Source organism: Sinocyclocheilus grahami, unplaced genomic scaffold (assembly GCF_001515645.1).
Source record: "Sinocyclocheilus grahami isolate Dianchi unplaced genomic scaffold, SAMN03320097.WGS_v1.1 scaffold776.1, whole genome shotgun sequence".
In the NCBI taxonomy this organism is placed as follows: domain Eukaryota; kingdom Metazoa; phylum Chordata; class Actinopteri; order Cypriniformes; family Cyprinidae; genus Sinocyclocheilus; species Sinocyclocheilus grahami.
In genome coordinates this window covers 443,235-470,919 of record NW_015505955.1, presented here as the reverse complement: position 1 = coordinate 470,919, position 27,685 = coordinate 443,235, and the positions used below count along the sequence as shown (strand labels likewise).

General features: G+C 38.3%; 1 protein-coding gene across 1 annotated transcript; it reads right to left on the bottom strand.

Moving 5' to 3' along the window:
- Positions 1–8,374: 8,374 nt before the first annotated feature.
- On the bottom strand, positions 8,375–25,281 carry ap1g1 (adaptor related protein complex 1 subunit gamma 1). Its single transcript, XM_016245980.1, has 22 exons — positions 25,250–25,281; positions 18,581–18,784; positions 18,353–18,477; positions 17,429–17,570; positions 17,232–17,328; positions 15,543–15,619; positions 15,122–15,130; positions 14,478–14,573; positions 13,760–13,840; positions 13,575–13,673; positions 13,428–13,483; positions 13,102–13,215; positions 12,883–13,023; positions 12,373–12,427; positions 11,640–11,762; positions 11,066–11,155; positions 10,861–10,985; positions 10,647–10,751; positions 10,419–10,560; positions 9,399–9,525; positions 8,672–8,773; positions 8,375–8,592 (listed from the first exon to the last, which is right to left on the bottom strand). Exons 2-22 carry the CDS (start codon positions 18,779–18,781, stop codon positions 8,387–8,389), a joined length of 2,313 nt encoding a protein of 770 aa, XP_016101466.1. The 5' UTR covers positions 18,782–18,784; positions 25,250–25,281; the 3' UTR covers positions 8,375–8,386.
- Positions 25,282–27,685: the final 2,404 nt, after the last annotated feature.

Sequence of the window (27,685 nt, the reverse complement as noted above, 5' to 3'; positions counted from 1 at the left end):
GATGCGCAAAACTCCGCATTTGAACAGTCCATAGCAAATACTTAAACTAATAACAAAACAGTAGCTGATTCTGAAGCGCCAGATTGTCATAGCAAAGTCAGAATGACCTCCTCTCCTAGGTTCATGAAACTGTCGTCCATAAAATGCATTGCTGTTCTGTTGTAAGTAATCTTAAAGATTTCTAAATGCATCTACTTTCGGAAGGCCAAATAAAGTGCTTTTGCTTTCGTCTAGAAACACACAGCGTCTCCCTGACATGCTGCTTCAACACTAACTGCGGTTACTGAAACCACGCCTTCTTTCTTTGCGTGCACATTTGGACCGCATTATGCTAATATTTCCACATAGTGAGGTAGATATGTGGGGGCGTGTTAGAACGAGCCGTTTTAGGGGGGCGTGGCAGAGTCTTAACTTTGATAAAGAATATCTCTTTGGTTTTGAGACTTTAGTCTTTGCAACTTCAGGGATCTTATCTATGCACAATCAGCTTGTAACACTCCAAAGAGAAAGAAAAACTTGAAATCACATCTTATGACCCCTTTAAAAAATCGTTTGTTCAAAAGAAAAAATATATATATTCTGAATTCGGATTAGATCACAAAATCCAATCTTGGTTTTGATCTGGATTAAATCCTCAGTTTGTGTTGTTCAAAACGTTTTAGTAAGATTGGGAAACTTTTGATTAAAAAAAACAAAAAAACAGCTGGATTATTCTGATCCCAGCAGAAGAGTAGATTTCAGGAACAAAACTGGTCCAAAAAATACAACATTTGTAACATGTAATATATCCCCAAACAGCTGTCAATATCAAACAAAAATATATTTAAAGTTTTTTATTTATCACCAGTGTTTGGGGGTAACTCATTACAAGTAACGTGAGTTACGTAATCAGATTACTTTTTTCAAGTAACTAGTAAAGTAACGCATTACGTTTTTAATGTACAAGAAAATATCTGAGTTACTTTTTCAAAAAATTAACGCCAGTTACTTTGTTTTCCCATGTATTGACCGACAGCTCTCCTGTCCCCATACTGGGAGAAATCGGGAGTGCAGAGGTGTTGTGTGCGCTGTGTGAACATGATGTTACTGTAGTTCTAGACTAAATGTGAATGTGCATTAATTCATCCCACTCACAAAAAACAGATTTAGTATTCATCAAAATGAATTAAAACAGTGAAATGCAAACTCTGAATATGACGCAAACCTGCAATAATTAAATATGTTAAATAACACAAATGTATCTAATCCCATTTTATTAACCAATGTCTTTGCTGCTGACCTTTGCTGATCCAGTTCAACCATGCTAATAAGCAAAAATAACTTTAGAGAAACTAACAACTGTGCTTTGTTTTTTTATTGCTGAAGAGTGTTTCTTCTCCTGCGTTCTACTGTACAGACGTGAATTTACTTGTGCTTCAGCCTGAGGTTTATTCATTACACGTTTTGGTGTGAAAGGACTTTTATATTTGCTATAAATAGAACTTCTTATATTAAAAACAATCAAGCCCTGCTTATATTTAAAAAAGTAACGCGAAAGTAACGCGAAAGTAACGTAACGCATTACTTTCCATAAAAAGTAACTAAGTAATGTAATTAGTTACTTTTTTAGGGAGTAACGCAATATTGTAATGCATTACTTTTAAAAGTAACTTTCCCCAACACTGGTTATCACTGATTGTAAACTACATCAATCATCAGAGACGGACCAGTCAGAATTGTGTAAACGCAATGCAAAACCAGATTTAACTTTTTGAACAACTTGCCCCTGGTGATTTGACTTTTTTTTTAAATCACACATTTCATTTAGTATTCAACACAGGTTGAACATTTACTGAGTACGCAGCTCTCCAGAAGAGGCAAAAAAAATCGACCATTTTCTTTTAGTTAATCAATGTCCATTTCGTTCCTATTGTAAGGGTTTCTGATAAACGACACTTCCTCCATCAGGTCTGTAAATCTAGAGAGATTTGGAGTCATTCACTCTTATCAAGAATCACTGACCTCTGTCACTCAAACTGGAATGATTAGCTCTTCTTGTGCAATGTGTTTTGAAGCAGTTAAACTGTAAACCGAACATACATTTTGTAGCACGCTATAAATCACAGGCATATTGAGATACATTTGACGTTTTAGCAAATATAAAGCATAAAGTCTGTGACTGTAAACATGTCAAGGTAGCTGATTAGGAAGAGGAGGAAGAAATGAGGACTTAACAGTCTGACAACAAATGACATAAAACAGGTTATGAATTTCTCAACACTTTTCTATTCCAAGGACTGACGTCTATTTTTGTTACATGACAGTCACATTAAAACGATCTAAACCTGTCAAAAATGGTCTTGGGAACAATTCAATCTTTTAATATGAAAAATCATATAGAAGTGTTATTTAATCTGTAAAACACATATTATTACTTTTGTTTTTTTGAAGTGTCATTTCCACCACAACCAGCAATTTTCCCACTAGCTAAACTTTATCAAATGTTAGAGCTTTAGATGACATATGAGACATCATGTGCAAAAAAATAAACAATAAAACAATGTGATATAATTTTATACCCACGTGTTGGACATTTCTACACCCTTAAAAATAAAGGTTATTTTTTTGCCATTGTTTCTATAAAGAATCTTTCATGTCCATGGAACCTCTCCAATGGACAAACGATTCTTTATAGTGGACAAAGGCTCTTTATATTTTTTTTAAATGTTCACACTAAAAAAAAAAAGGTTCTAAGAATTTTTTACTGAAAATGGTTTTTCCATGGCATCACTGCTAAAAACTCCCTTTTGGAATCATTATTTTTAAATGTAGTGGACAAATTTAGTTGTTAGTTGACGAAACACCTTATAGGGTTAGTTCACCCAAAAATTTTAATTCTGTCATTAATTACTCACCCTCGTGTTGTTCCAAACCCGTAAGACCTTCGTTCATCTTTGGAACACAAATTAAGATATTTTTGATGAAATCTGAGGGCTCTTTGTCCCTCCCATAGACTGCAAGGTAACTACCACATTCAAGGTCAGGAAAAGTATCAAGATGATCGACAAAGTAGTCCGTGTGACATCAGTGGTTCAGCTGTAAAGTTACGAAGCTACGAGAATACTTTTTTGCGCAAAGAAAACAAAAATAACTACTTTATAATGCGCGTCCACAAGTGACGCAGTAGAGACGAAAATGTGGAATAAAGTCGTTATTTTTGTTTTCTTTGCGCAAAAAAGTATTCTTGTAGCTTCACAGCTGAACCACTGATGTCACACGGACTACTTTGTCAATCATCTTGGTACTTTTCTGGACCTTGAACGTGGTAGTTACCTTGCCGTCTATGGGAGGGTCAGATGGTGCGTTCAAGTCATGTTGGATAGATCGTATTTACGAGTTGAACGCACATGAACGCCACCACAAAGTCGTTATTACAAGTGGGAAACTCTACATTTTCTTTAAGCCCCGAGTTTCCGAGTTGCGGGCGTGTCAATGAGAAACATGGCGGAATTGATGGATGCAACGTCTGTAGTTGACGGTAAATTTTTGTTTAAATTGATAGTTTAGTTGTCCTATAAACTTAAATTGGTCATGTTCTTGTTACGCAGCTAGTTAATGAAATCCAAGTAAAAAAAATGCAGACCCTGTTGTATTTTCTTGTAATTTATTAAAAGAAGGTACATCGCCATCTTGTGCCGACTAAACTGACTTGAACGCACCTGACGTCGTAATTACGACTTGTCAACTCGTAAGTATGAACGTCCCAGGAGGACTTGAACGCAGCAAGAGAGCCCTCATATTTCATCAAAAATATCTTATATTGTGTTCCGAAGATGAACGAAGGTCTTACGGGTTTGGAACAACACGAGGGGGAGTAATTAATGACAGAATGTTCATTTTTGGGTGAACTAAGCCTTTAAGTACAAATGAGATCACAAATGTGATCATGTCATAACTGTAATATAAAAGTTTGCAGTCAGTGATAGAACATTTCCTGATCTCATCCTTGCAGATAAAGAATGTCTTCACTGTGGTGTCAAAGACAATTTTATTAACTTTTTTACAATCTGTTTGAGGCCCGAGAGACCTTAGTAGTTTAAAACTACAATCAGGTTTTATTCATACTCTGATCAGACCCATGATATAAAACATGAATAAATGCAATTATCATTACGATGGTCACCAGAAACTACGGTTTAAAGTTAAATGTCTTCATGATGGATTTGTTTTTTTTTTACAAACGCGCAGCTTTTTACTTCGCAAGACATTAACTGATGGACTGGAGTGGTGTGGATTACTTGTGATGTTTTTATCAGCTGTTTGGACTCTCATTCTGACGGCACCCATTCACTGCAGAGCATCCACTGGTGAGCAAGTGATGCAATGCTACATTTCTCCAAATCTGATGAAGAAACAAACTCATCTACATATTGGATTGCCTGAGGGCGAGTATATTTTCAGCTAATTTTCATTTTAGATTGAACTATTCCTTTAAACCTTTCTATAATTACTGTCTGATGGGTTTTGATTGACATTTTAAAAAAATGTAAAGGGGAAAATAACAGGTTGATTGTTTTTTTTACAAATACAACACTGGAGTCAACCGAACAGAACAGAGGGTTAAGATGAAAATAGAATATTTCAATAATTCAGACATTGGTTCCCATGCCATTGCAGTTTCAAAGATAAACACAAGAGGGTGACAGCAGACTACAGTGTCCGCTGAAATAAAACTCATTCTGGATCATCCAGAACAGTGTTTCCCAGATTCTGTTCAGTTATAAATGATGAAAAAAACACTGTTATTTCCAAAACACAACACGACAAACATCAAGTTTGACTGTTTTTATTTCGTTTGATCATTTTCTCCAACCCAAAGACAATAACACACAGCATAAGTCTAAAATATCCCATGTCATTTTCATCCATCATCATGAACTCAGTCCAACACTCGTTCCTCGAGGACATGGGACTGCGATTCAGTTCAGCATGTCAGACTCATTGGGCTCGTCCTCCCCTCCAGCACAAGTTCAGATGTGTTGAACAGCAAGTGTGAAATATCTGAGAAGGGGGCACATGTATAGATACACTCAAAAAACAACCGATACCTTTACAGATTACAACGGGATTCTGATGGAGAAGGCAATCGTCCAAGCATGTGATACAAAGTCCACCTGGTCAAGCAGTTACACCCAGTCCCCCTGACTGACCGAAAGAAAATCTGCTTCTCAATGAAGATTAATTGAAGATTCAACAGTATATTTCCAAATGTACAAAGGTCTGTGCATGTATCGCAAGATATAGTGAATAGTGGTGACTTGAGAATTCGAACTTAGCTTGCATTACTTCAGGATGTTTACATAAAGAGTAGAAATGACAATATTTACATTGTTTTTTCACATGCAGCTGAAAAAAAAAATTGTTTGGTGTTGGGAAACCTGCTGAAAGATTCGGCAAATTCAGATGGTTGTTTTGAGCTCTTCAGCGCGCAATGGTCTTAGTGTAAAAAGCTGCAGATTCAGAAAGAGGCATCGAAACATTCAGTGACGAGACCGTGTTCTCACACCAGGGATATTTCACTTTTCCCGACAGCATTTTATATGAAGTTTTGCCTCAACTCAAAGTGCTTCAAAAAAAAAACAAAAAAAAAGAGACCGTTTGGGAATATGCATGAGCCTTAACTGCATGGAAATATCAGTAAAGGTGGTTTATGGGAAAACTGTAACTATAAACTTTGGTTTTTAAGCTTTCCTCAATGTAGCAATGTTACTATAAAGGGGCCTGAAGATACACTCTTAAAAATAAAGATGCTTCAAAAGGTTCTTCACAGCGATGCCATAGATAGAAGAACCATTTTTGGTTCCACAAAGAACCCTTTAGTCAAAGGTTCTTTAAAGAATCATCTTTCTTATCTTTTTATAATCTGAAGAACCTTCTTTCGCCATTTTTTGTGAAACAAAGTTTCTTCAGATGTTAAAGGTTCTTTATGGAACTATTTAGACAAAGTTTCTTCTATGGTATCGTGAAGCACCTTTATTTTTAAGAGTGTAGTTCTTGTCAAACCTGTATGACGTTCGTCTGTGGAACACAAATTATATTGAAACGTCTCCATATAATGGAAATCAATGGAGTCTAGTCTGGATTTGGACAGTTTACACATTCTTCAAAATATATTCTTTTGTGTTCCACAGAGGTCATTCATTCATGCAGGTTTGGAGTAACATGAGAGTGAGTAAATGAGAGTTTTATTTATCTTTAAATTGCATTATGTAAAACTGGGAGTACTTAAGGGGGAAATCAGCTGCAGGCCATCAAATTGAAAGAAAAAATGATATCTGTGTGCATAAGCAGCATTTAATTTGTTCAGTAGTACACGACTGCGATCCACCGCACATCTAGTCAAAACAAAGCCAACTGAAGATCATGTGCACATTATTACACCCCTAACTGAACGTCATAGGTCTTCAAATGGGATTTTTATTTGATTTGATCGGTTTGATGCGTTTTACAATTATATACAATATACAGGCAGCACATAGTACATTTTCTTTCCAACAAACAAATCAATCAATCAATCAATCAAGCAGGGAAGTTGTTAAATTAGACTACTTTCTGAGAGAGCTTCAAACATTATACACTGTGCAGTACTGGAAGCAAGTCTTAGAAAACGGGATCTTAAAAAGGGATGAAAAGAAACCGCTGATGCATCTTAACAGCCCTCAGTATGTACAGAAGAAGCCAAGAAATGGAAAGAATCGCCACAAAACACAAAGAGGCTAATAGAATGAGAAGTCTTTTTTTTTTTTCTCCATATACATAACATTGCTAAAAATATTTCCCAAGCCCAAAGAACATCTCTTGATTTGGTTACCAGACTTCAGTGTGGCACAACCAATGTAATTACGCAAAGTGATGAAGGAAACAGAGCAGCGAGAGATGACGTGAGGATACGGACGCGAAGTGAGCATTTCCATGACTTGATGAAACAATCATTAGTGCTCTTCCGAGCCGACAAAGACAAAACAAGACGACAATGTGAGGTATATTCATGTTAATGTTGTGAACTGCCTTTGGAAGCTGCAAGAAGAGACACTAACGTGAGACGAGAACTCGAGTGAAATGACAGCAAAACAAAAAGGTCCTCTACTCTTCAGACATCACGCTCTTGCTCTTCCTGTAACTATAACCGTTCTTCTCTCAGGGCTTTCTTTTTAACTGGTTATGACAAAGGCACATTGCTTTAGTTCAGGCAATATTTCCATACTTCAAAATCACTGCAGAAAGTCAAACAAAAGAAAACAAAAAAAAAGTCCATTCAGTGCATATTACTACATTCATGAAGGCATTATATATTCATAGTCTATATTTACAGCATCTACGCTGACCATAACCTCATTATACATCGCCGGACCTCTAGTTGTGCTAATTCAGTGAGAAATCAATTTGAATTTCAAGATCACGCTCTTTAACTACAATACATTTTTAATAGATTTCAATTCTTAAGGATTGCGCTAAAACTTCTTTAGTGTAGGCTATTTTCAATCTATATAAATGTAGCTTACGATTAAAAAAAAACAATACAAGAACACACCATTTGTGATGAGTAGAGGCGGCAAACAAAACAACAAAATGCCAAATGAAGGGTTTTGGGGAAAAGTGTCTAGATTTTTATGATGCAAAATTATTGGGTGATGTAATCCGCGCCAGCAGTAACAAGCAACACCCTCTCTCTCTCGGCCACCTCAAAAAGAGACGCTCCAGTGTCATTGTCGATGACATTTATACGACCTCGGCCAGGTCTTGTACAGGAGAGCCTTTGTGAGTGTATGTCAGCTTGACCCGCATTCGCAACGGTTGCTGTAATAAAAGAGGAGGTCAGGTACACACTTAAGACAAAATTTCTTAAAATATGTGTTCAGATGTTTCTCCATAAAATGTAGTCATTAATTGCTATAAATGTAAGCATTACTGCTGGCAAACTAGGGCTACATAACATAGATTGAGATTTCTCTGATTTAAAATGTGAAAGGTTTGCCGTGCGTGTTTGTAGAGCTGCACAATTTGGCAAAAGCTAAAAAAAAAAAGATTTTATATTAATATGACCATATAATAATAATATTATTAAAAATATTATAGATTTAAAATAAGTACTACTATTGTAATATGCAAAAATAAACTAATATATGCAAAATAAAATCAAGTAAATAAAATCAAATAAATTATTATTATTACAATGTAACACTAAATGACAATAAAATGTATGGTTATCTTAATTTCTTCATTCACACAGTGCATATATATATATATAAATCAAGCATTTGCAACTATTTGCACTAAGCCATATTGCAATTCTGTTTTTTTCCAAGAAAAAATGCTTGCATTTTAAATCATTAGCCAGGTTAACCAACTAGAGTTCTCCGTAAACAGTACTACTAGAGGGGAAAGAACAAACCTTTGGTACTGCAGCCTGGAACACAAATTCTGTCATGTCAGCCTCGGTGGAGTTGGTGGCGTGGATGGTAATAACTGCAATATTGGGGTTGGGGTTGGACCTCTCGAATGTGAACTCAATTTTCAGACCGTTTTTGTTGTACGCCGTCATTGGCGGAATGACTGCAAGAAGAAACCGATATTATAATTGCATTGTCCTATTCTACATTAACCACTATGATGAAATTGAATGCAAGCTCACCCGCTGCAATGTCATTGAAGAGGGGTTGCGAGGTGAGGCCGTCCAAAAGGAAAGGGGGCTGGGACATGGGCACAGAGGGAGCAGGGGTGGGGGTCGGACCACCTAAGGAGGGAGAAGGCACAACGGTATGAGCAGGGCTTCACCCAAAAATGAAAATTACCAGTGAAAAAAGTCATTCGGGTTTGGACTGCAATGAGGATAAGTAAATAACAGTATTTTTGTTTTTGGGTGAACTACTTTTAAAACGGTAGATGTGTTTACATGCACTGATTGGAACAAATCTAATCCAATTTCAGATTTCTGTTATATGAACCCTAAACACTGCAATACGATTCACATTTGTTTGCATGTGCATTACCATATTCTAAAAATAATTGCAGCATTCGTAAATTGTAAAACGTAAGAAAACAAATGCATCATAGTGCAGTGCACTAGGTACTTCTGAATCTGCTGTCAGATTCACATGCTTTGTTTTTTTTCCCTGTTGATCAGAATATTTCAGCACTCATCTGATCAATTTCATTCAGAACACGCTCAATCACAACGACTGAGGAGTTTACATGAAGGCTTTTCAATCCGATTGAGCCATCGATCCCATTTTAAACAGGTTATTTAGGTGCACGTAAACTTAGCTACAGTAAAATTGGTCAGTGCTCAAAACATGGGGACACAGGAATGGCAGAATGTGAATTCGCTACAGAGCAGCAGAGGTGTGCAGCAGGCTGACCTGTCAGAGAAAGGTCTCCCAGCAGATCCAGCAGTTCTCCTCCAGCTGACGCAGGCTTTGTGGGAACGGTTGTTTGGATAACAGGTACCACATCATTACCTCCAAGTAGGTCTAATAAATCATTTGCCTGTAAAACAGGAAACACAGACCATTAGCATACAGTAAATATTTCACCACCGCTAAATATCTGCTCAACCATACCAGAGAGGTTTTTTTCATTACTCTAACAGAGGTTCTCAATCTATTATTACAGACTCCAAAGCACCATACATTTTGGACGTCTCCCTTACCTAGTACACCTGATTCAGCTCGTTAGATCAGATTCATTAGTAGAGCTCTCACTGAACTAAACTGCCACTGTGTTCAAATTACCAAACTGTAGCATAAAAAAAAAGTACACTATTTGACTAGATGAGGTATGCAGAATAAATGCATTCCCAGACACTACATTCACCATATTGACAGCTTTCTGACCGCATGTTCTTTGACCCATAACATGCTAATCACCATGAAAATAATTTACTCAGCTATTGTTCAAGCAGCACAATTCAACCTTGAGGAATGGCTTCTTGGTGCCTAAAATACTTAGGTTAGAGCTGTCCCGCTCATAGTCCTCTGCCTTTTATTTTTTTCTAACCTGACGGCACAGTATCGCCCATGGCATCATGAAATTGCCATACTGAGTTTAACTGATGAAAATGAGGCGGTGAGGGATAGACTGACTTACAAGTGACAACTTTCAAACCTTAGGGAATTTTTGTCTATGGAAGTATTTGGGAAAGAAGTTACTTCAGCTGATCAATCGGTAATGTTGTTAAATGACAGTACAATCCTTAGAACACACTGTACTTCTAGCAAAGTATTGATGTGTCATGTATACTGGATTTTTGACACCCTGTTTTTTGCATAATGTCTTATGAGGGAAATACTTACATTTAGAGGCTGAATACACCGTCAGATTATTGAGATGCCTAAAATGTGCACAGGTTTGGATTGAGAAACCATGCTCTAGAAACCCACCTGACTGGCTGGTTGAGTGATGCTGGGCAGATGTTTTGTGTCCAGTATGGTTGATTCTGTTTCTCCATTGGTCTGGACAATCTCTGCTGGGCCGTTAGTGCCTGTTTTCTCCATAATAGGCATTCGCTCTAGTAATGCAGGTCTTCATGGGAAAGAGGAAGAAAGAGAGTGAGGATAATAAACTTAAGTGTGACAAACATGAGTCTGGAACAGTAGGTGAGCTCTTACCTCATGTGATCATATTTTTTGAAAAGTGCATTATATTCCACAGCTCTCTGCTGCAGCTCCACATCTATGCTGCTGCCGTATATCGACACCACTTTTTTGATTCGACTGCAGAGCAAATGAAAATAAATTAAAAGATCAGGGCCTCATCCGTTTGGGTACACAAGCTCATTTCAAGAAAATACATCCTCATGTGACTCAGAACAGGCATGCTTACTTCAGGCTGCTGAAACGGGTGGACAGCTTCATGATAGCAGTCAGGGAATAACCTCTCGTTACAGGGGTGGACAAGTTAGAAACGAGGAGACCTTCTAAAACATCCAGGACCTCATCTTCAGAAACCTGAAAGATGAAATCGGATACAATTGTTCTGCCTTTAAAATAAGTGTGTGTGTGGTTTGACGGCCATACAGGTCATTTACCTGAATGGGTTCCTCCTCCTCACACTGGCCTGAGACCAGCAGGTCTCCATACTCTCCTATGCACCAGGATGCCACCTGTACTAGAGGTTGCTACAGGAAGAAAAGTTTGAGTTAGTTCACACAAGACATAATTCTGTTGACATTTAGTCATCCAAATGTCATTCCAAACATTCTTTGAATGGGGTATGATGCATTCAGGGTCCAAATATAGTATACGTTCTACTCTGTTGCTCACACAAAGCTATTTTATGACTGCAGAAGACTTGGAACGTAGGCACACAAGTTGCATGAACTTTTTTCACCAGTTCTCGGTCATTATCATCAAATTGGAGAGCAGCATCTGTCACTATTTACTTTCATACAGTGAATGGAAAAGAGCAGAATGAACATTCTTTTCAAACATCTCCTTTTGCATTTGAACGAAGCCCAATCGGTCACATGGGTTTGGAACAACAACATGCTAATTTTCAGTTTTGGCGGATTCATTTTATTGTATGAAACTAACAGATGACAAGTTTTGCACTTTGGGTTTACAAGTCCAGTGAAGAGAAAACAGTGTTAAGATGTTTCTAACCTGAGAGATGTCATCCAGGAGGGCTTTGTAGAGTCTCTGTACAGTGTAGGCATGCATCTCTACACTATTTGTGATGAGCTGGATGAGGTTGGGCACAGAGTCATCTCGGACATAACTCCCTGCCTACAAGAGCAGATACAACAAAACAGGTACATCAGAAGGGCATTTTAAACCCCTTTGCCACCAAAAGGGTGCGGTTTTGTGCATTTCCACCCAAAGAAAAAACGTTACAACACTTTGGCTTTTAACCAGGAACTGCTAACAATTAATTGCTACTCAATCTGGAAAGACCACTGCAAAACTACATTGAATTAAATTATTGCGGATGTTAAAATGTCCTCAAGACTTGTGTTTATTTGTGGGAAGGTTATATCATCATTTGGCTCAAGTTAGTAGAAATGCAAACTGAAAGATATCTGCAGATCCCTGGCCAAGCACTGGCTTTAGCAGGAGCACAACACCATTTTGGTGGAACAAGGGCATTAAATGACATACAAAACTAAAAACACACATCACCAAGACTTAAGATTAAGAAATGCTCTCAGAGAAAATAGGATCATTCTTCACATTCTATACTCAATATTAAGAGTTCATCAGCAACCGTTACAAAACAGTCTATTCCAAAGTGTACTTTAAATTTACATCACGTGATAAATAATCATGAATGTGATCTAATTTAATGGCAGGAGTAAAGCAGATTATTAGTAAGAAAGAATGAAAGCAAGACATTTACCGTTGTCAAAACCCTCATAATGGTGTCTATGTGCCATCTTTTGGAGGGTGCATACCTGCAATAAAAAAATTTAAAAAAGTGTTAGATATATATGTGCAAACCAGCAGTCTAAAGCTTACAAAATATAAAACCAAGCCACCAAGGCAAAAAGCATCAAACGAAGTAAAACTCTTTAAAACACTCTTAACCAAATCCCTTTTAGTGCTGTCAGATATAAAGGTGTCAACAGAATGAGCTTCTGCCGATGGATCACTCATTTTATCATCACACAGCCACGAGCTGCTCTACTTGAACAGCTCTTTATTTTTTCATGGGCTTGCTTATTGAATTTGATCAGATTCACTTAACTAGGCTTTTACACTATTTTAACTCTAATAAGAGACTGCAGGCTTTCATAAGGGCTGCAAGGACGTACAACATTACTGCTGTGAATATGGAAATCATTGGTGCTTCCTCTCGCATGATTTCTGCACAACATGATTTGCATGATTTCACAATAAACAGCCTTACTTCTCAGCAGCCAGGAAGATCCCTGATGCGCAGTCCGCTTTGAAATCAGGGTCACAGGAGTCCAGGAAATACAGAAGCTCTTTCATCATGCCCCGGATGTTGTTGCCGTTAACCAGGGCAAAACTCAGCTCCATCGCACGCCTGTGAAAAGGACAAGCGTAATCAGTGGGACTCATCCTCTTATGCTATACGTGATATATAAATCCATCCATGAATTACCTTTTAATGGACACATCAAGGTCTTTCAAGCAGTCCACAATAGTGCTTCGATGTCTCTGCACAGCATTGTGGTCTGTCTGCACAGTCTTCAGTAGAGAGGTCAATGCCACATATCTGATTAGGGAGAGTAATAATGTCAAAGCCCTATCATTTTGAAAATCAAGTCTAGAGTGGACAGCACATGAGCTATTTCAGTCCACAGTAAAGCTGATGTCAGAAACAATGAGGTCAACATTTGAAACACTCAGTCGATGGATCACTCAAGGTCTTCATCACTGAACAGCATTAAACTGCTTCTCGCTGGTCACTTCATGAACATCACATACCTGATGTTTTTGTCATTGTTGAGAAGAAAACGTCCCAGAATGTTAATTGCTAAAACCTGTAATAACATAAACAACAGCATTTTCAAACACTTTCTGCACACACCTTTGAACCACTCACACAGCACTGCCAATCTGCGTAACACTCACTCTTAGTCCACTCTCTGATTTGATGTCCATAATAGTAAGAACCGTTTCGTAGAGGATAGCATTGCCTACATTTTTACTCGTCTCTGTGTTTGTTGCAACCTATTAAAAATAATTTGATGTGAAATCTTTAGAAGGTACAAAGGAAAGTTACGTGGTTATAAAGTAGATCTAATCAGACTGCTTACCTGTGCAAGAATGTCATTCATAGCTTCACTAGAATCATCATCACCCTTTCCCAGAATTCTCAGTAGCCTCAATATCCGCACCTTAAAAATGCCAAGAGACACAGTGTGGCCCAGAGGAGCTCATCAGATTGCTTTAGGGTATAAAGAACAGGCATATCACCTCATATGGGCACAATGGATTGCAAACTTAAGGACCACTCTAAAAATCAATTTCTTGCATCGGACCCAAAAAAATTACATGAGGTACATTACGAAATTGAATTCACATCGACTGCAACATTAATAGTGCTGTAAGAGATTTTATTTTATGGAATGGCACTCTATTGCATGACATATCATTGAAAATGGTGTCCTAAAATAATGTCTCTGTGACAACCCTAAGTGTAGTAAAAGGGGCTGAGCCAATCAAAAGAAAAAATGAAAGGCACTTTCTGCCTCATTTTGCATGTTCATAGATCAGTCCATATAATGGAAGCAGGAAGCTGATCACACGTTGAGATGAATCATTTAAATAAAGCGCAGAGCAATTTTGAGTTTGTCATGGGAGAGTGCAATTTTGCTACCACTGCAAAACTACAACTGGAATAAACGTTATCTTTGCAGCCCTAGTTTTAGAAAAAGGAGTCGCGTGTCTAATTCAATAACAAAACAGAAGAGCCAACATCACTTAGGGGACTTTCAAATAGAGCAACACTGACAGGAGATGATGTGTCTTTACCTGCAGGAAAGGGTCACTGATGCCAGACACATCGTGCTCAGGGGAGTAGCCTGACATGATCAGGTTCTTCAGGATTCGTACAAGTTGTGGAACCAGCTAAAAAAAAACAGTGGGAGAAGAAATGAAAGACTATCAGCAGGGTTACAGCAGGGTCATAGAGATTTCAAAACAGGACAGCACATAAAAAGGGTCAGTAAGTGTCAATACACGTAGGCACCCCGAGTTGATCATCTTCCAATAGACTGGTTTCACTACACATTAAGACATGGAGATCATGTCAGTGGTGTTTTTTGTTTGTTTGCCATTTTTCTATGTGTATTAACATGACCCTTATTAATTTGGCAAAAGTCTCCATTTCATATGTGCCCCCACTTTAATGTACATATTGGAAAAACCACAACCCAATAGTGACCGTATGAAAGAGAAATTAATCTAAAGGTAAACGCAGGACAAGTGAAAATATATATGAGGTCTACGTAATCCTGAATAAAAACTAAAGAAAACACTTAAATGACAACAATTGCAAAATAAACAGTACATCAAAACCAAAAATTGGACTACATCTACAGTGACCATGATGAGACTTTTTTTTGGTTTGTTTTCTTTAAGCATGCACCAGCTATGAAACCAGAATGTCCTCTTACCTTCTCATTCTAACACAATGCAGGAATTGTAACGAAGACAAATGACAGAAAAAATATGAAGTAGATGTTAGGGGGCAATTGGAAAAAAGTCACTTTCAGAGAATAGCTTAACATAATGCTACGGTTATGAGCATGAGAGGTGGGCGTGCTGGCACAGTAGATCAGGCTGGGGGTGGGAAGAGTAGAAGCAGATACACAGAGAGGAAGAACCCGTATTCATCTCCCAGTGAGATACCTACACCTGCAGCTAAATCCAGGACAAGCATCCAGATTTCAGTAAGGACTACAGTCTCATTTCAGTAGTCATGTTAACGCTATCAGCAACAGATAAGAGTGCTTTTGTGTCAGAGTGGCTGATGTGGTGCATAAACCGTTTTAGAGGTGACTGCTGAAGGTCAAGGCATGAACGCTTGCTACGTACCTTCCTGAAGTGAGAGAGCATGTCAGGACTTCGCTCACACATTTCAGTGAGCAGGACAACAGATGTGTGGAGAACTCCTGCAGAAAATACAGAACAATACACCGATTTCCTTATATAACTCGTGAGCAGGTTTGTTCACATTAGGAAAATGAACCAACCAATTTTCTCCTGTTGCTGCTGAATGTGAAAGACTGCTTTAAATCTGAACTAAAGTTTTTTAATGCTTAACGAGGGACTGACAGTAATTTTACATGAGTGTCAACTTCACATTTGAAAATTTTTGCTTAATTTGATATGATACACTCGTGAGCAGGTTTGTTCACATTAGGAAAATGAACCAACCAATTTTCTCCTGTTGCTGCTGAATGTGAAAGACTGCTTTAAATCTGAACATATTAAAAAAGCTAAAGTTTTTTTAATGCTTAACGAGGGACTGACAGTAATTTTACATGAGTGTCAACTTCACATTTGAAAATTTTTGCTTAATTTGATATGATAGAGATTTCTGTAATTTTGTCTTATTTTGTTTATGGAGGATGATGACCTTTTTTTTTTTTTGATAACAGAAAAGTAGATTGAGGAGAGGGGGGGGGGGGAATCAATAAGTAACAAAAAATATAACTGATTACGCGGGCTCCCTCTAGTGGTACGCAGAGGAATCACTGACTTAAATATACATTAATGTTAAAACAGTGTTTCCCAGCCACTGTTGTCGGGTGTGCCGTGGAAAAGTATCAAAAACTTCCTTATCTCTATTACATTTCGTTATTATTTTAAATCAGTGCTACTGGTCATTGTTATGTCGGTTCTACAATATTTTAACCAATGAAAAGCATTCAAAAGAGCTTGTGACTAAACCTTGTAACGCCATTGGATCCTCAAACTGTCAGTCAAACCTCATAACTCCACCCCGCCTCCATTCAGAATGAAGCGCCGCCACACGCATTTGAAGACAGATGTCTACTTCTTCACAATGCAAGGGTAAATAAAGAACTGATGTTTGAATAAGTACAGCGTTTCTTTACTCAAGAATTGCTGTCTATAAAGGCTAATATTTTTGTGTGTATAAAGAACAGAGAAGAGTCTTGGCATTTGCTGTCTAGTTGTAGCCAATACACTTTTGTACGTTTTAAATATCATAGCTGTTCGTATTTTATAATGTGAGATTTTGGCCAAATGTATTAACAACAAGAGAAACGGAGTGTTTCTCAGTAAACTTTTATTTACCTGTATGTAAGCACAGTGCAGTGTTAATGTTCAAACTGTATTTACAATGGCAGACAATAACAAATATTCTTATTTGGAATAAAACGGACTCATTTTTTAACTGTGCATAGCTGTAGCTGTATAATTAGGCCTACTACGCTACTGTATTTTAATGTTGGTCATTATGGTGGTACTTGGTGTAAAAAGTTTGAGAACCACTGGCTTAGAACATTACATTAGAAAAAAAAAACCTTCAAGAAATTGCAAATTTTTCCCATTTAAGAAGTTGGCAGCATCCACCTTAAATCAAACTGTCAAAATGTAAAGTTTAATTTTTATTTATTTAACATGCATTAAGTTTTCAATATGTTAAGGCATATACGAGGAAAATGTTCTGCTTAGTAAGAACGATGCATCCGTTTATTAGTTTTTAATCAAAATAAAATGAGACCTATGGGAAAGGTTAAAGAGTGCAGCTCTCACCATGATTTTTCTCGCTGAGCAGGTTTTTTGTTGCTGGCAGGAACATCTCCATCAGCTCCGGGACTTTACGGATGACGTGAACCGCACACAGTGCTGCCTGAGGGCGAAGAGCTCATGTCAAAACCGTTCACACATTCAGAGCTCGACATCCAACTGGACATGAAGTCCACGTTCAGCTGTGAAGGAGTGTGAAATACCTTTTTCCTCAGATAGGAGTTTGACGTTTTGAGGAGTTTCTCCACTTCTCCAGCTAAGTCACGGCACATTTCGGATGAGCCCATGCAGCCCAGGGTGCATAAGGCTAGTCCTTGCACATACTGTGTACTGTGGTTCAAGTCACTGCAGAGAGAAGATTAGATGAAGATGCACAGCAATGCATACGATCATTTAAGGCAATGGTTGTCAATAGTTCAGACAAAAAAAAAATTCTACTTTTAAAATGGAGAAATTGAGGTAGCTTTCTGTATCTTTTGTTCATTTCAAAGGCTGTGCATCCAATCAAACACTATTATATTTGAGTGCAAATTAATCTAGGAAGAACTGACAGCAAAGCGACCAAAGTTATTCATTTTCAATGAGAGCTGGCAATTACATGCAACATTCCTTTAGTTCAAACAGTAGAGCATGTTGCTAGCAACACCAAGGCCATGGGTTTATTTCCCAGGGAATGCACAAACTGATAAAAATGTATATACTGAATGCAACGCAAGTTGCTTAAAATGCATTAAATATGGTTTTGTTCTGACCACAATTTGTCGTGAATTACTGGTTGTTGAGAGCATGAAAATCAAATTTAAGCAATGCTTAAGACACCACAATTGTTTCCTGTTCATTCATAATTTTGGTATGAGTCCTCAAGGAAAAATCAAGAGCCAATTACATCAACATGGGCACTGGTGTGCCTTTTTATTTTTTTTTAAGATATTAAGATCTGCAATAAGATGTTTGAGAGATACTAAATGGAACAAAGAAAGAGAGCAATTTAAGATGCCATCACACTCAGGAAGCAGATCCCCATCAACCTGCACTTTACACTCTCCACCTACAACGGTCACATTAAACTCCCACCAATCACACTTCATGGAATTGTTGAAACAAGATGAGATCCCTGCCTCACTCACTTCTTGATGCAGTTTGTCATTAAGAGATGAACGTCCTGCCTCTCGTCCAGAAGTAGCATGGCTCCCAGGTATCCTATCCGTTTGTCTGTGAATTTCTGTGATGCAATCAGTTTCAGGCACTCCAGCTGAAAATGAGATTTTGCCCATCAAACACTGCAAAATTCTGTCTGTTTAAAGTGAACAGCCCTTTTAAAGATTCCTGTAATTTCTGAAATACTGTTTTCTCACCTGGCCAAAGTGTGCCGGGTAGCCCAACATGTGCATATAAAGCAGCTTAGCCACATTTCTACAGCGGTATGTGTTGTCCTCTTCTCTAAAGGATGACCTAATGGCAGCACACTCTTTCTGGATCATCTCTCGCTCCTCGGCCTGGGTTCGAGCCGTCCGGATTGTCCGGATCAGCTCCCGCAGTCTGATCGGAGCTGGCATCCTCTGTAATGAAAGCACAGTGTCAGCCAGTGGAGTGTCACAGCAGTGCCAATATATCTGCCAAGACAAATGATGATTTATACAATGCTTGCATTTGCCAGAGCAACATAAGATCAAGTGAACATGAAACAAATTCACAGTTTTAAGTGGTAGTTTTTCTCAAATGAACCCGTGAAAAACTTGTGAAGTGACTTTCAGAGCAGCTCTGGAGATGAAGTTCATGTGCTGAAAACGTCAGAGTTCGTGAAGTAGACAAAACTACGCCACTCATTCACACAGAGATATGCAGAACATGTAGACTTATTAATGACATGCACTGACTGGACTGTTGTATTTTTTTCCTGCTGAGATCCGCTGTTAGATGAATCTATATCGACTAAAAATGTTCAGAGCTTCATCGTTGCTAGACATAAATTATACAATATATACAATACAATATCGTTTATTGCCCAGCACTAGTATATTTTATATATTACTAATATGATGTATAATGTATGTTTAAGATGTTGACAGGATGCAATGCCTGCAATACAGTTTTCACACTAAACTTAATCAAAATCTGAACATTTACTTCCACTCTGGAATGGCATTCCTTTTCTGATGACGTCAGTTTGACGGCTTGGGCAGAATATCCTTAAACACACCCTTAAACACTTAGATTGCTATGAGTGAGAGACAGAGGAGGAGCGCAAAAATAAAACCATGCCCTTCATTCAATACTCCGTTTCAGCTGGAAATACGTCACTACACTGAAATAAATTCGGCAGCAACTTCCGGTTCACGCGGACTTTAAGGCCAATTAGTTGACTAGACATTCAAGCAACGCACTAGCTGATTTTTTAAATATGCAGTTTTGTACATTCCCCATTCAATAAAAAAAATATTGAGGAAAGGAGAGTTCATTTCTTAGGCTACGTTCACACGAAGCCAGAGCTTTCCCTATCCAATCTTTTTTTCCCCCTCCTCTCAAGAAATATCTGCGTCCACATGAAACCACGAAACTGACACAAAACGATGTAGTATACATGCCAGACCAGCGTGTGGCGCTGTAATTCTGCCACAGAGATACACGTTTTCAGATTTATCCACTCTGGGACCCGGTTTAAAAAAAATATCGGTTTCACTCTCCCAAAACGCCGGATCTGTGTGGACGAAACGCCTATACGATACAAAATATCGTATTTATGCGTATACAGCTAAATGCGTCTCCATGTGGACGGGGCCTAAGTGCCTCTTCAGCTTACTTGGTACTATGTTACCATTAGCAAACCTCTCCATGCAGATGACATGCAGGCTAAAGGCAATTAGCAGCCCTGGCTTAACTTAAGCTGCAAACAAGAGTGTTCTTATAAACTTCTGGATGGGGGGGTATCTGCACAGGCAGCCTGCATACAATCACAATCAAAAAGGAAAGCAAAAATTGCAGAGAAATAACTGGTACATTATTTGCTTAAGTCAATTAAAATCGATTTACGATTTTGTAAGACATTAAAATTATGCAAGCAAAGTCCATTGAATAGGTTTGCTATACTGTTAAAAATAGTCAGTCAAAGGGTGTCATTCTGCTGGTACGTTGCATTTACCAATAAGAAACCCGGACCAGAAGGACCCATTGTATAACACAGGTAGTGATTTGACACAGTCAAGATGATTAATCAAGCTATAGGTCACCCAAAAACAAAATAAACAAAAAATCGACTTGCCCTCATGTAGTTTCAAACGTTGCGCACAAAAGAAAATAATTTGGAAAACATCTAATTATTTTCGGTCAACACAATGAAAGTTAATGGGGTCCAAAAACTTCTTCAAAATATATTTTATTTGTCACTGACAAAATGCAAACAGGCTTGAAACAACATGAGGGTGAGTAAATGACTGCATTTCTTTAATTTTGGGTGCACTAACACTTTAAGGCAATGTAGTAGAGTGATACCGCAGTACGAAATCTCACAACTACAGAGTTACTCAGAAAACCCTACTGCTTTGTACACTTAACAGCACATAAGGACATATCGCTCCTGGTGGACTTCCCCACTAATTAGTGCTGCTTTGGATAAAAAGTGTACTGTAAATCTATGAAGATAAAAGTAGTAGAATAAACCATCTGAAAGTTTAAGAGTGGGACTCTTATCAAAATATGCCTGCCATTGCAGAACTATGATAGAGCTACATTGAATTGGCTGCATTTTTCGTAGTTTGCACTGCACAGAGTAGATTAAATTAACGCCTACTCCTGGATATGATGCTGTTCAGATGGCTCAATCAAGGGAACAAGTGCGAGACAAGAAAGTGCTTCCTATTCCCGGTAAGGCTCCTGCCACTGAGCTACTCTCCCTGGTTTTAAAATGCAATGGCAGACTGCGTTCAAGACAGAGAAACACAAGATGGGTTTTCCACATCCAACGAGCTGGCATCCAAACACTGTGAACCATGGCCGTGTACAAGCAGATCATCAGCTTCATGACAGCTTGTGATTCAGCATCCAATATTGAGACATCAGTACTGCCATAACCTTTACAGTTGAACGAATGAGGAACTCCCCTTTACGACATTAAGAAAGCATGACTACACACACCTAGCCACTGAATCACGCGAGGCCGCATGATCCACCTTGACAGTGAAAGGAAGCATGCTATTCAACTACAATGTTCAGAAAGAAGCAGGACTGCTTTTCATACACACGCTCTTCCTCTTATAGCTCACTGCTTAGAAGACAGAAGAGGTACAATAGAGGGATTAAGGTGACCTTAGGTGGGGTAGCTTTATAGTTTAAAACAAGAATAGTTTCTCCAAGGTCAGCTTTACGTGACCATACCTCTCATTCCCAGATAATAAGAGCATTGTTGCACTGTGGGTCTCCTGCCAAAGGCATATAACTGCAAACTTCGGGGAGACTCTGGTAAACGGGTGATGTAGGGAGATCTGTTGCACTGGGGAAGCTATTCTGCTTTGAATAGACAGTTTAAAAGAAGAGTTTGCCGATACAATCTGACTCTACAATTTAATCTTTTTAGCTAAATGACACAAGAATGGACTAAAACTACAAAAGTGGCTGTTGTACAATAATATTTTACCATATCTGGGACAGTAACATGATAATCAAATCACTATGTAAATAAACACTAATAATGAGCCAGGTTACGATAATGGAAAACTAAACCGTTTTTCTTCATTTAAACTGTGGGCCTGAGAGAGTTACATTCAGGTATTAAAAGAAAATATCATGATCTCAGTGTCGACACACAGCGAGGATTTCTCTCACACCTGCCTCCAGAGAGACACGGCTGATCACATGGAAGCTGTGCTTAGCAACTAGGAAAAAAGCAAAAAAATGACAAAACCCCCTCAAGGAGATGACCTGGAGAACAAGTTTCATTAAGCAATGATGTAAACTAAATAGAAAAAGTCTCAGCAAATGAGATCAGAGAACAGGACATAGGCCTATGCCTAAGCATTTTAAATGCTCTACAAATAACAAAAACTAAGCTCCAGCAATAAGTAACTAGCCTTTTGTATTATGTCAGATGCCTTCACACAGTTCTTGGTATTCTGCCAGTTCGATGAAAGTCAAGTCTTCTTTCTTTGAGGAAAGGAGAGTTCATTTCTTAGGCTACGTTCACACGAAGCCAGAGCTTTCCCTATCCAATCTTTTTTTCCCCCTCCTCTCAAGAAATATCTGCGTCCACATGAAACCACGAAACTGACACAAAACGATGTAGTATACATGCCAGACCAGCGTGTGGCGCTGTAATTCTGCCACAGAGATACACGTTTTCAGATTTATCCACTCTGGGACCCGGTTTAAAAAAAATATCGGTTTCACTCTCCCAAAACGCCGGATCTGTGTGGACGAAACGCCTATACGATACAAAATATCGTATTTATGCGTATACAGCTAAATGCGTCTCCATGTGGACGGGGCCTAAGTGCCTCTTCAGCTTACTTGGTACTATGTTACCATTAGCAAACCTCTCCATGCAGATGACATGCAGGCTAAAGGCAATTAGCAGCCCTGGCTTAACTTAAGCTGCAAACAAGAGTGTTCTTATAAACTTCTGGATGGGGGGGTATCTGCACAGGCAGCCTGCATACAATCACAATCAAAAAGGAAAGCAAAAATTGCAGAGAAATAACTGGTACATTATTTGCTTAAGTCAATTAAAATCGATTTACGATTTTGTAAGACATTAAAATTATGCAAGCAAAGTCCATTGAATAGGTTTGCTATACTGTTAAAAATAGTCAGTCAAAGGGTGTCATTCTGCTGGTACGTTGCATTTACCAATAAGAAACCCGGACCAGAAGGACCCATTGTATAACACAGGTAGTGATTTGACACAGTCAAGATGATTAATCAAGCTATAGGTCACCCAAAAACAAAATAAACAAAAAATCGACTTGCCCTCATGTAGTTTCAAACGTTGCGCACAAAAGAAAATAATTTGGAAAACATCTAATTATTTTCGGTCAACACAATGAAAGTTAATGGGGTCCAAAAACTTCTTCAAAATATATTTTATTTGTCACTGACAAAATGCAAACAGGCTTGAAACAACATGAGGGTGAGTAAATGACTGCATTTCTTTAATTTTGGGTGCACTAACACTTTAAGGCAATGTAGTAGAGTGATACCGCAGTACGAAATCTCACAACTACAGAGTTACTCAGAAAACCCTACTGCTTTGTACACTTAACAGCACATAAGGACATATCGCTCCTGGTGGACTTCCCCACTAATTAGTGCTGCTTTGGATAAAAAGTGTACTGTAAATCTATGAAGATAAAAGTAGTAGAATAAACCATCTGAAAGTTTAAGAGTGGGACTCTTATCAAAATATGCCTGCCATTGCAGAACTATGATAGAGCTACATTGAATTGGCTGCATTTTTCGTAGTTTGCACTGCACAGAGTAGATTAAATTAACGCCTACTCCTGGATATGATGCTGTTCAGACGGCTCAATCAAGGGAACAAGTGCGAGACAAGAAAGTGCTTCCTATTCCCGGTAAGGCTCCTGCCACTGAGCTACTCTCCCTGGTTTTAAAATGCAATGGCAGACTGCGTTCAAGACAGAGAAACACAAGATGGGTTTTCCACATCCAACGAGCTGGCATCCAAACACTGTGAACCATGGCCGTGTACAAGCAGATCATCAGCTTCATGACAGCTTGTGATTCAGCATCCAATATTGAGACATCAGTACTGCCATAACCTTTACAGTTGAACGAATGAGGAACTCCCCTTTACGACATTAAGAAAGCATGACTACACACACCTAGCCACTGAATCACGCGAGGCCGCATGATCCACCTTGACAGTGAAAGGAAGCATGCTATTCAACTACAATGTTCAGAAAGAAGCAGGACTGCTTTTCATACACACGCTCTTCCTCTTATAGCTCACTGCTTAGAAGACAGAAGAGGTACAATAGAGGGATTAAGGTGACCTTAGGTGGGGTAGCTTTATAGTTTAAAACAAGAATAGTTTCTCCAAGGTCAGCTTTACGTGACCATACCTCTCATTCCCAGATAATAAGAGAATTGTTGCACTGTGGGTCTCCTGCCAAAGGCATATAACTGCAAACTTCGGGGAGACTCTGGTAAACGGGTGATGCAGGGAGATCTGTTGCACTGGGGAAGCTATTCTGCTTTGAATAGACAGTTTAAAAGAAGAGTTTGCCGATACAATCTGACTCTACAATTTAATCTTTTTAGCTAAATGACACAAGAATGGACTAAAACTACAAAAGTGGCTGTTGTACAATAATATTTTACCATATCTGGGACAGTAACATGATAATCAAATCACTATGTAAATAAACACTAATAATGAGCCAGGTTACGATAATGGAAAACTAAACCGTTTTTCTTCATTTAAACTGTGGGCCTGAGAGAGTTACATTCAGGTATTAAAAGAAAATATCATGATCTCAGTGTCGACACACAGCGAGGATTTCTCTCACACCTGCCTCCAGAGAGATCACATGGAAGCTGTGCTTAGCAACTAGGAAAAAAGCAAAAAAAATGACAAAACCCCCTCAAGGAGATGACCTGGAGAACAAGTTTCATTAAGCAATGATGTAAACTAAATAGAAAAAGTCTCAGCAAATGAGATCAGAGAACAGGACATAGGCCTATGCCTAAGCATTTTAAATGCTCTACAAATAACAAAAACTTCTTACCTTATTAGTCACAGTAATGATTAATCTAATAAGTATTAGATGAAGATGAATGTTTTACTAGAAGTAATGCACCATTTTTTTAATAAAACTAAAATTAAAGTTTTCATTTAGCAAAAAACCAAGTCAAAATAAAGTCAAATAAAGGGAATTGAACACTGTATGCTGTTCAGAGTGTCGTGTTCTCAGTCTTAGTGAACCAGATGCCTCATGATATTTCAGCTAAACAAATTCGACATATTAGCATAATATTTGGTCACAGTGAAGTGCATCCACACTGCTGATGTTTACCTGTTGTGGCTCATCCACATTGTGTGCACGAAATAGACGATGGCATAGTCAAAACATCATTGGAGAAGTGCTAACTGTTTCAGACAATGATTTCTGACCTCCAAAACCATTTCAGCTGAAACGCAAAATCCATATTTTCGCTGTTTTGGTTGAATATCTTAATTTCCTGACATTTCAGTGCATCACTTACTAGTTAAGTAATAAAGCACTAACAAATAATGAGTAGAAAAACCACCGCCAAAAACAGACAGCTCACTATTGGATTACTTTGTAGTAATAATAACAGTAAAAAAAAAAAAAAAAGTACTAGTAGCATCAATACTAGTAATATATCAATATAGGAGGACCGCCCCAGTAATTAGTATTGCTCTGCATAAAGGTGTACAATAAATTGATGGAAGATAAAAGCAGCAGGAGAATAAAAAGTTTAAGAGTGGAACAAAATTTGAGAAAGATACTATTTAGGTGTAAAGAACTGTTAAAACGACTTGCCTCAAAGTGTCCATCATTCACAGTAAAGAAAAAATGACCTGTCAACATTATAACCGAGATTTTCATCATATAGTGGGATGTTTAAGAGCAACAGTTCATAGATACAAGAAGATACTAAGACGTCTTTAGAGCCGATGTATGATGGAGAAATGAGCTGTGCTCATCTGAAGATCTACTGGAGCTGCCGTGGGTGTGCTCTGCATTTAAAGTTACAAAGCATTTAAAGAAATTATTTAAAATATCTGACTGATAAACTTATGCCTCGATTGGCCTCATTTATTTAATAACATGCTGCTAATAGTGACAAAACTTCCTGGTGTTATGGACATCATTATGATGCCGACACTACAGTTGCCCGAGTTTAGAGTACGGTTGTTCATTCAGATACAGATATTCAAGCAGATACTTTGTTACTTTGATACTCTGCTGAATGAACAAAACATTTCAAGACTCACACCTGTAAGCAAATGCTGCTGTCAGTCTCAAATAGTGACTGTGAACTCAGTCATTTGTACTGCTGATATATGCCTTTTAATTCCTGACACTTTGTGTGTTGGTAATTTTCTATATCAAGTATTTGTATGAGAAAATATTTGAATAAAGCATTAACAAAATTCCTGGCTGACGTTTCGCATTTATTGAAACTTCAAAAAGCTGAGTGAATATGCTTTCCATTGATGTATGGTTTGTTAGGATATGACAAAATTTGGCTGAGATGCAACTATTTGCAAATCTGGAATATGAGGGTGCAAAAAAAAAATGAAAATCTAAATATTGAGAAAATCGCCTTTAAAGTTGTCCAAATGAACTTCTTAGCAATGCATATTACTGATCAAAAATTAAGTTCTGATATATTTACGGTAGGAAGTTCACAAAGTATCTTCATGGAACATGATCTTTACTTAATATCCTAATGATTTTTGTCATTAAAGAAAATAGATAATCTTGACCCATACAGTGTATAGTTGGCTGTTGCAACAAACATACCCCAGCAACTTAAGACTGGTTTTGTGCTCCAGGGTCACATATGTTAATTGTAAGAAATTGCTAGATGAGTCAACTAATCGAAAAAAAATTATTGATTGAAAAAAAAGGTAGTTAGTTAGGCCTACAGCTTTAAACTAATTCCAGTGGTCAGAGAATGCAAATCTAAGCCAGGAATCATGCAAACTGCAGCAGGGACTGTGAGCACACGTTTACAGACGCTCACTTCCTTTATTTCTGTAACCTTACTCCACAATCACAAGGAAGAGATGCCAACTCGCCTTTCATACGTCCACCACAAACCAACAGGTGTAAAGACATGACAAACAGACACCATTTTAGCCAGCACTGATATATATATATAGAGGACTATACAGAGCACAACAACAAGAATGACTGAACATCTCCCTCGAAACCACCTGGTGACTAAACAAGCCTAAAACACACAAGTGGCATCACACACCTCTCATTCTTCACCTTTACCTCCACAACATTTCCTCATACACCACCTGGACTGTTGATTCTGTAGCATTAGGAGAGATTGTTAAAGGCTCTGAATGCTGTTTCTGGACCCATCCCCTTGCGCTATAACGTCAAGCCATTAGTGCTAAGCTAAATGATAAACAGTGAGATGGGTGGACGTTACGCTGTGGTAAAACACAAGTGCATTTCAGTTCTCTTCACGAGTATTAATACTCGTTTCTAAGCCCTTTGAATTGCAATAAATACCTCTGTTATTCCTCCGTAATGTCGGTGAATGAAGTGCTGCGTTGTGTCCGTTGCTAACTGACTGGAGTCTAGTCGGGCCTCAAATCGAGCGTCGATTTGACGGAGGATTAAACACACACCTCTACCTTAAACCCATTGAAACGTTCACAGTCTAACTGTGATTTCACGCCGCCCGTGGAAGTAACGTTACAGCTCGACTGATAGTTGAGCGCCCGTTAGCGCCCCAGCTTA

What these genes read in the sequence shown, in the direction of transcription:
- ap1g1 (XM_016245980.1), bottom strand. Translation starts at nt 18,781, where the DNA reads ATGCCAGCTCCGATCAGACTGCGGGAGCTGATCCGGACAATCCGGACG. An exon ending in AACAATGACAAAAACATCAG is followed by an intron (nt 13,216 to 13,427) that starts GTATGTGATGTT and finishes CTCCCTAATCAG; the next exon opens with ATATGTGGCATTGACCTCTC. An exon ending in CTTCAATGACATTGCAGCGG is followed by an intron (nt 8,593 to 8,671) that starts GTGAGCTTGCAT and finishes TTCTTCTTGCAG; the next exon opens with TCATTCCGCCAATGACGGCG.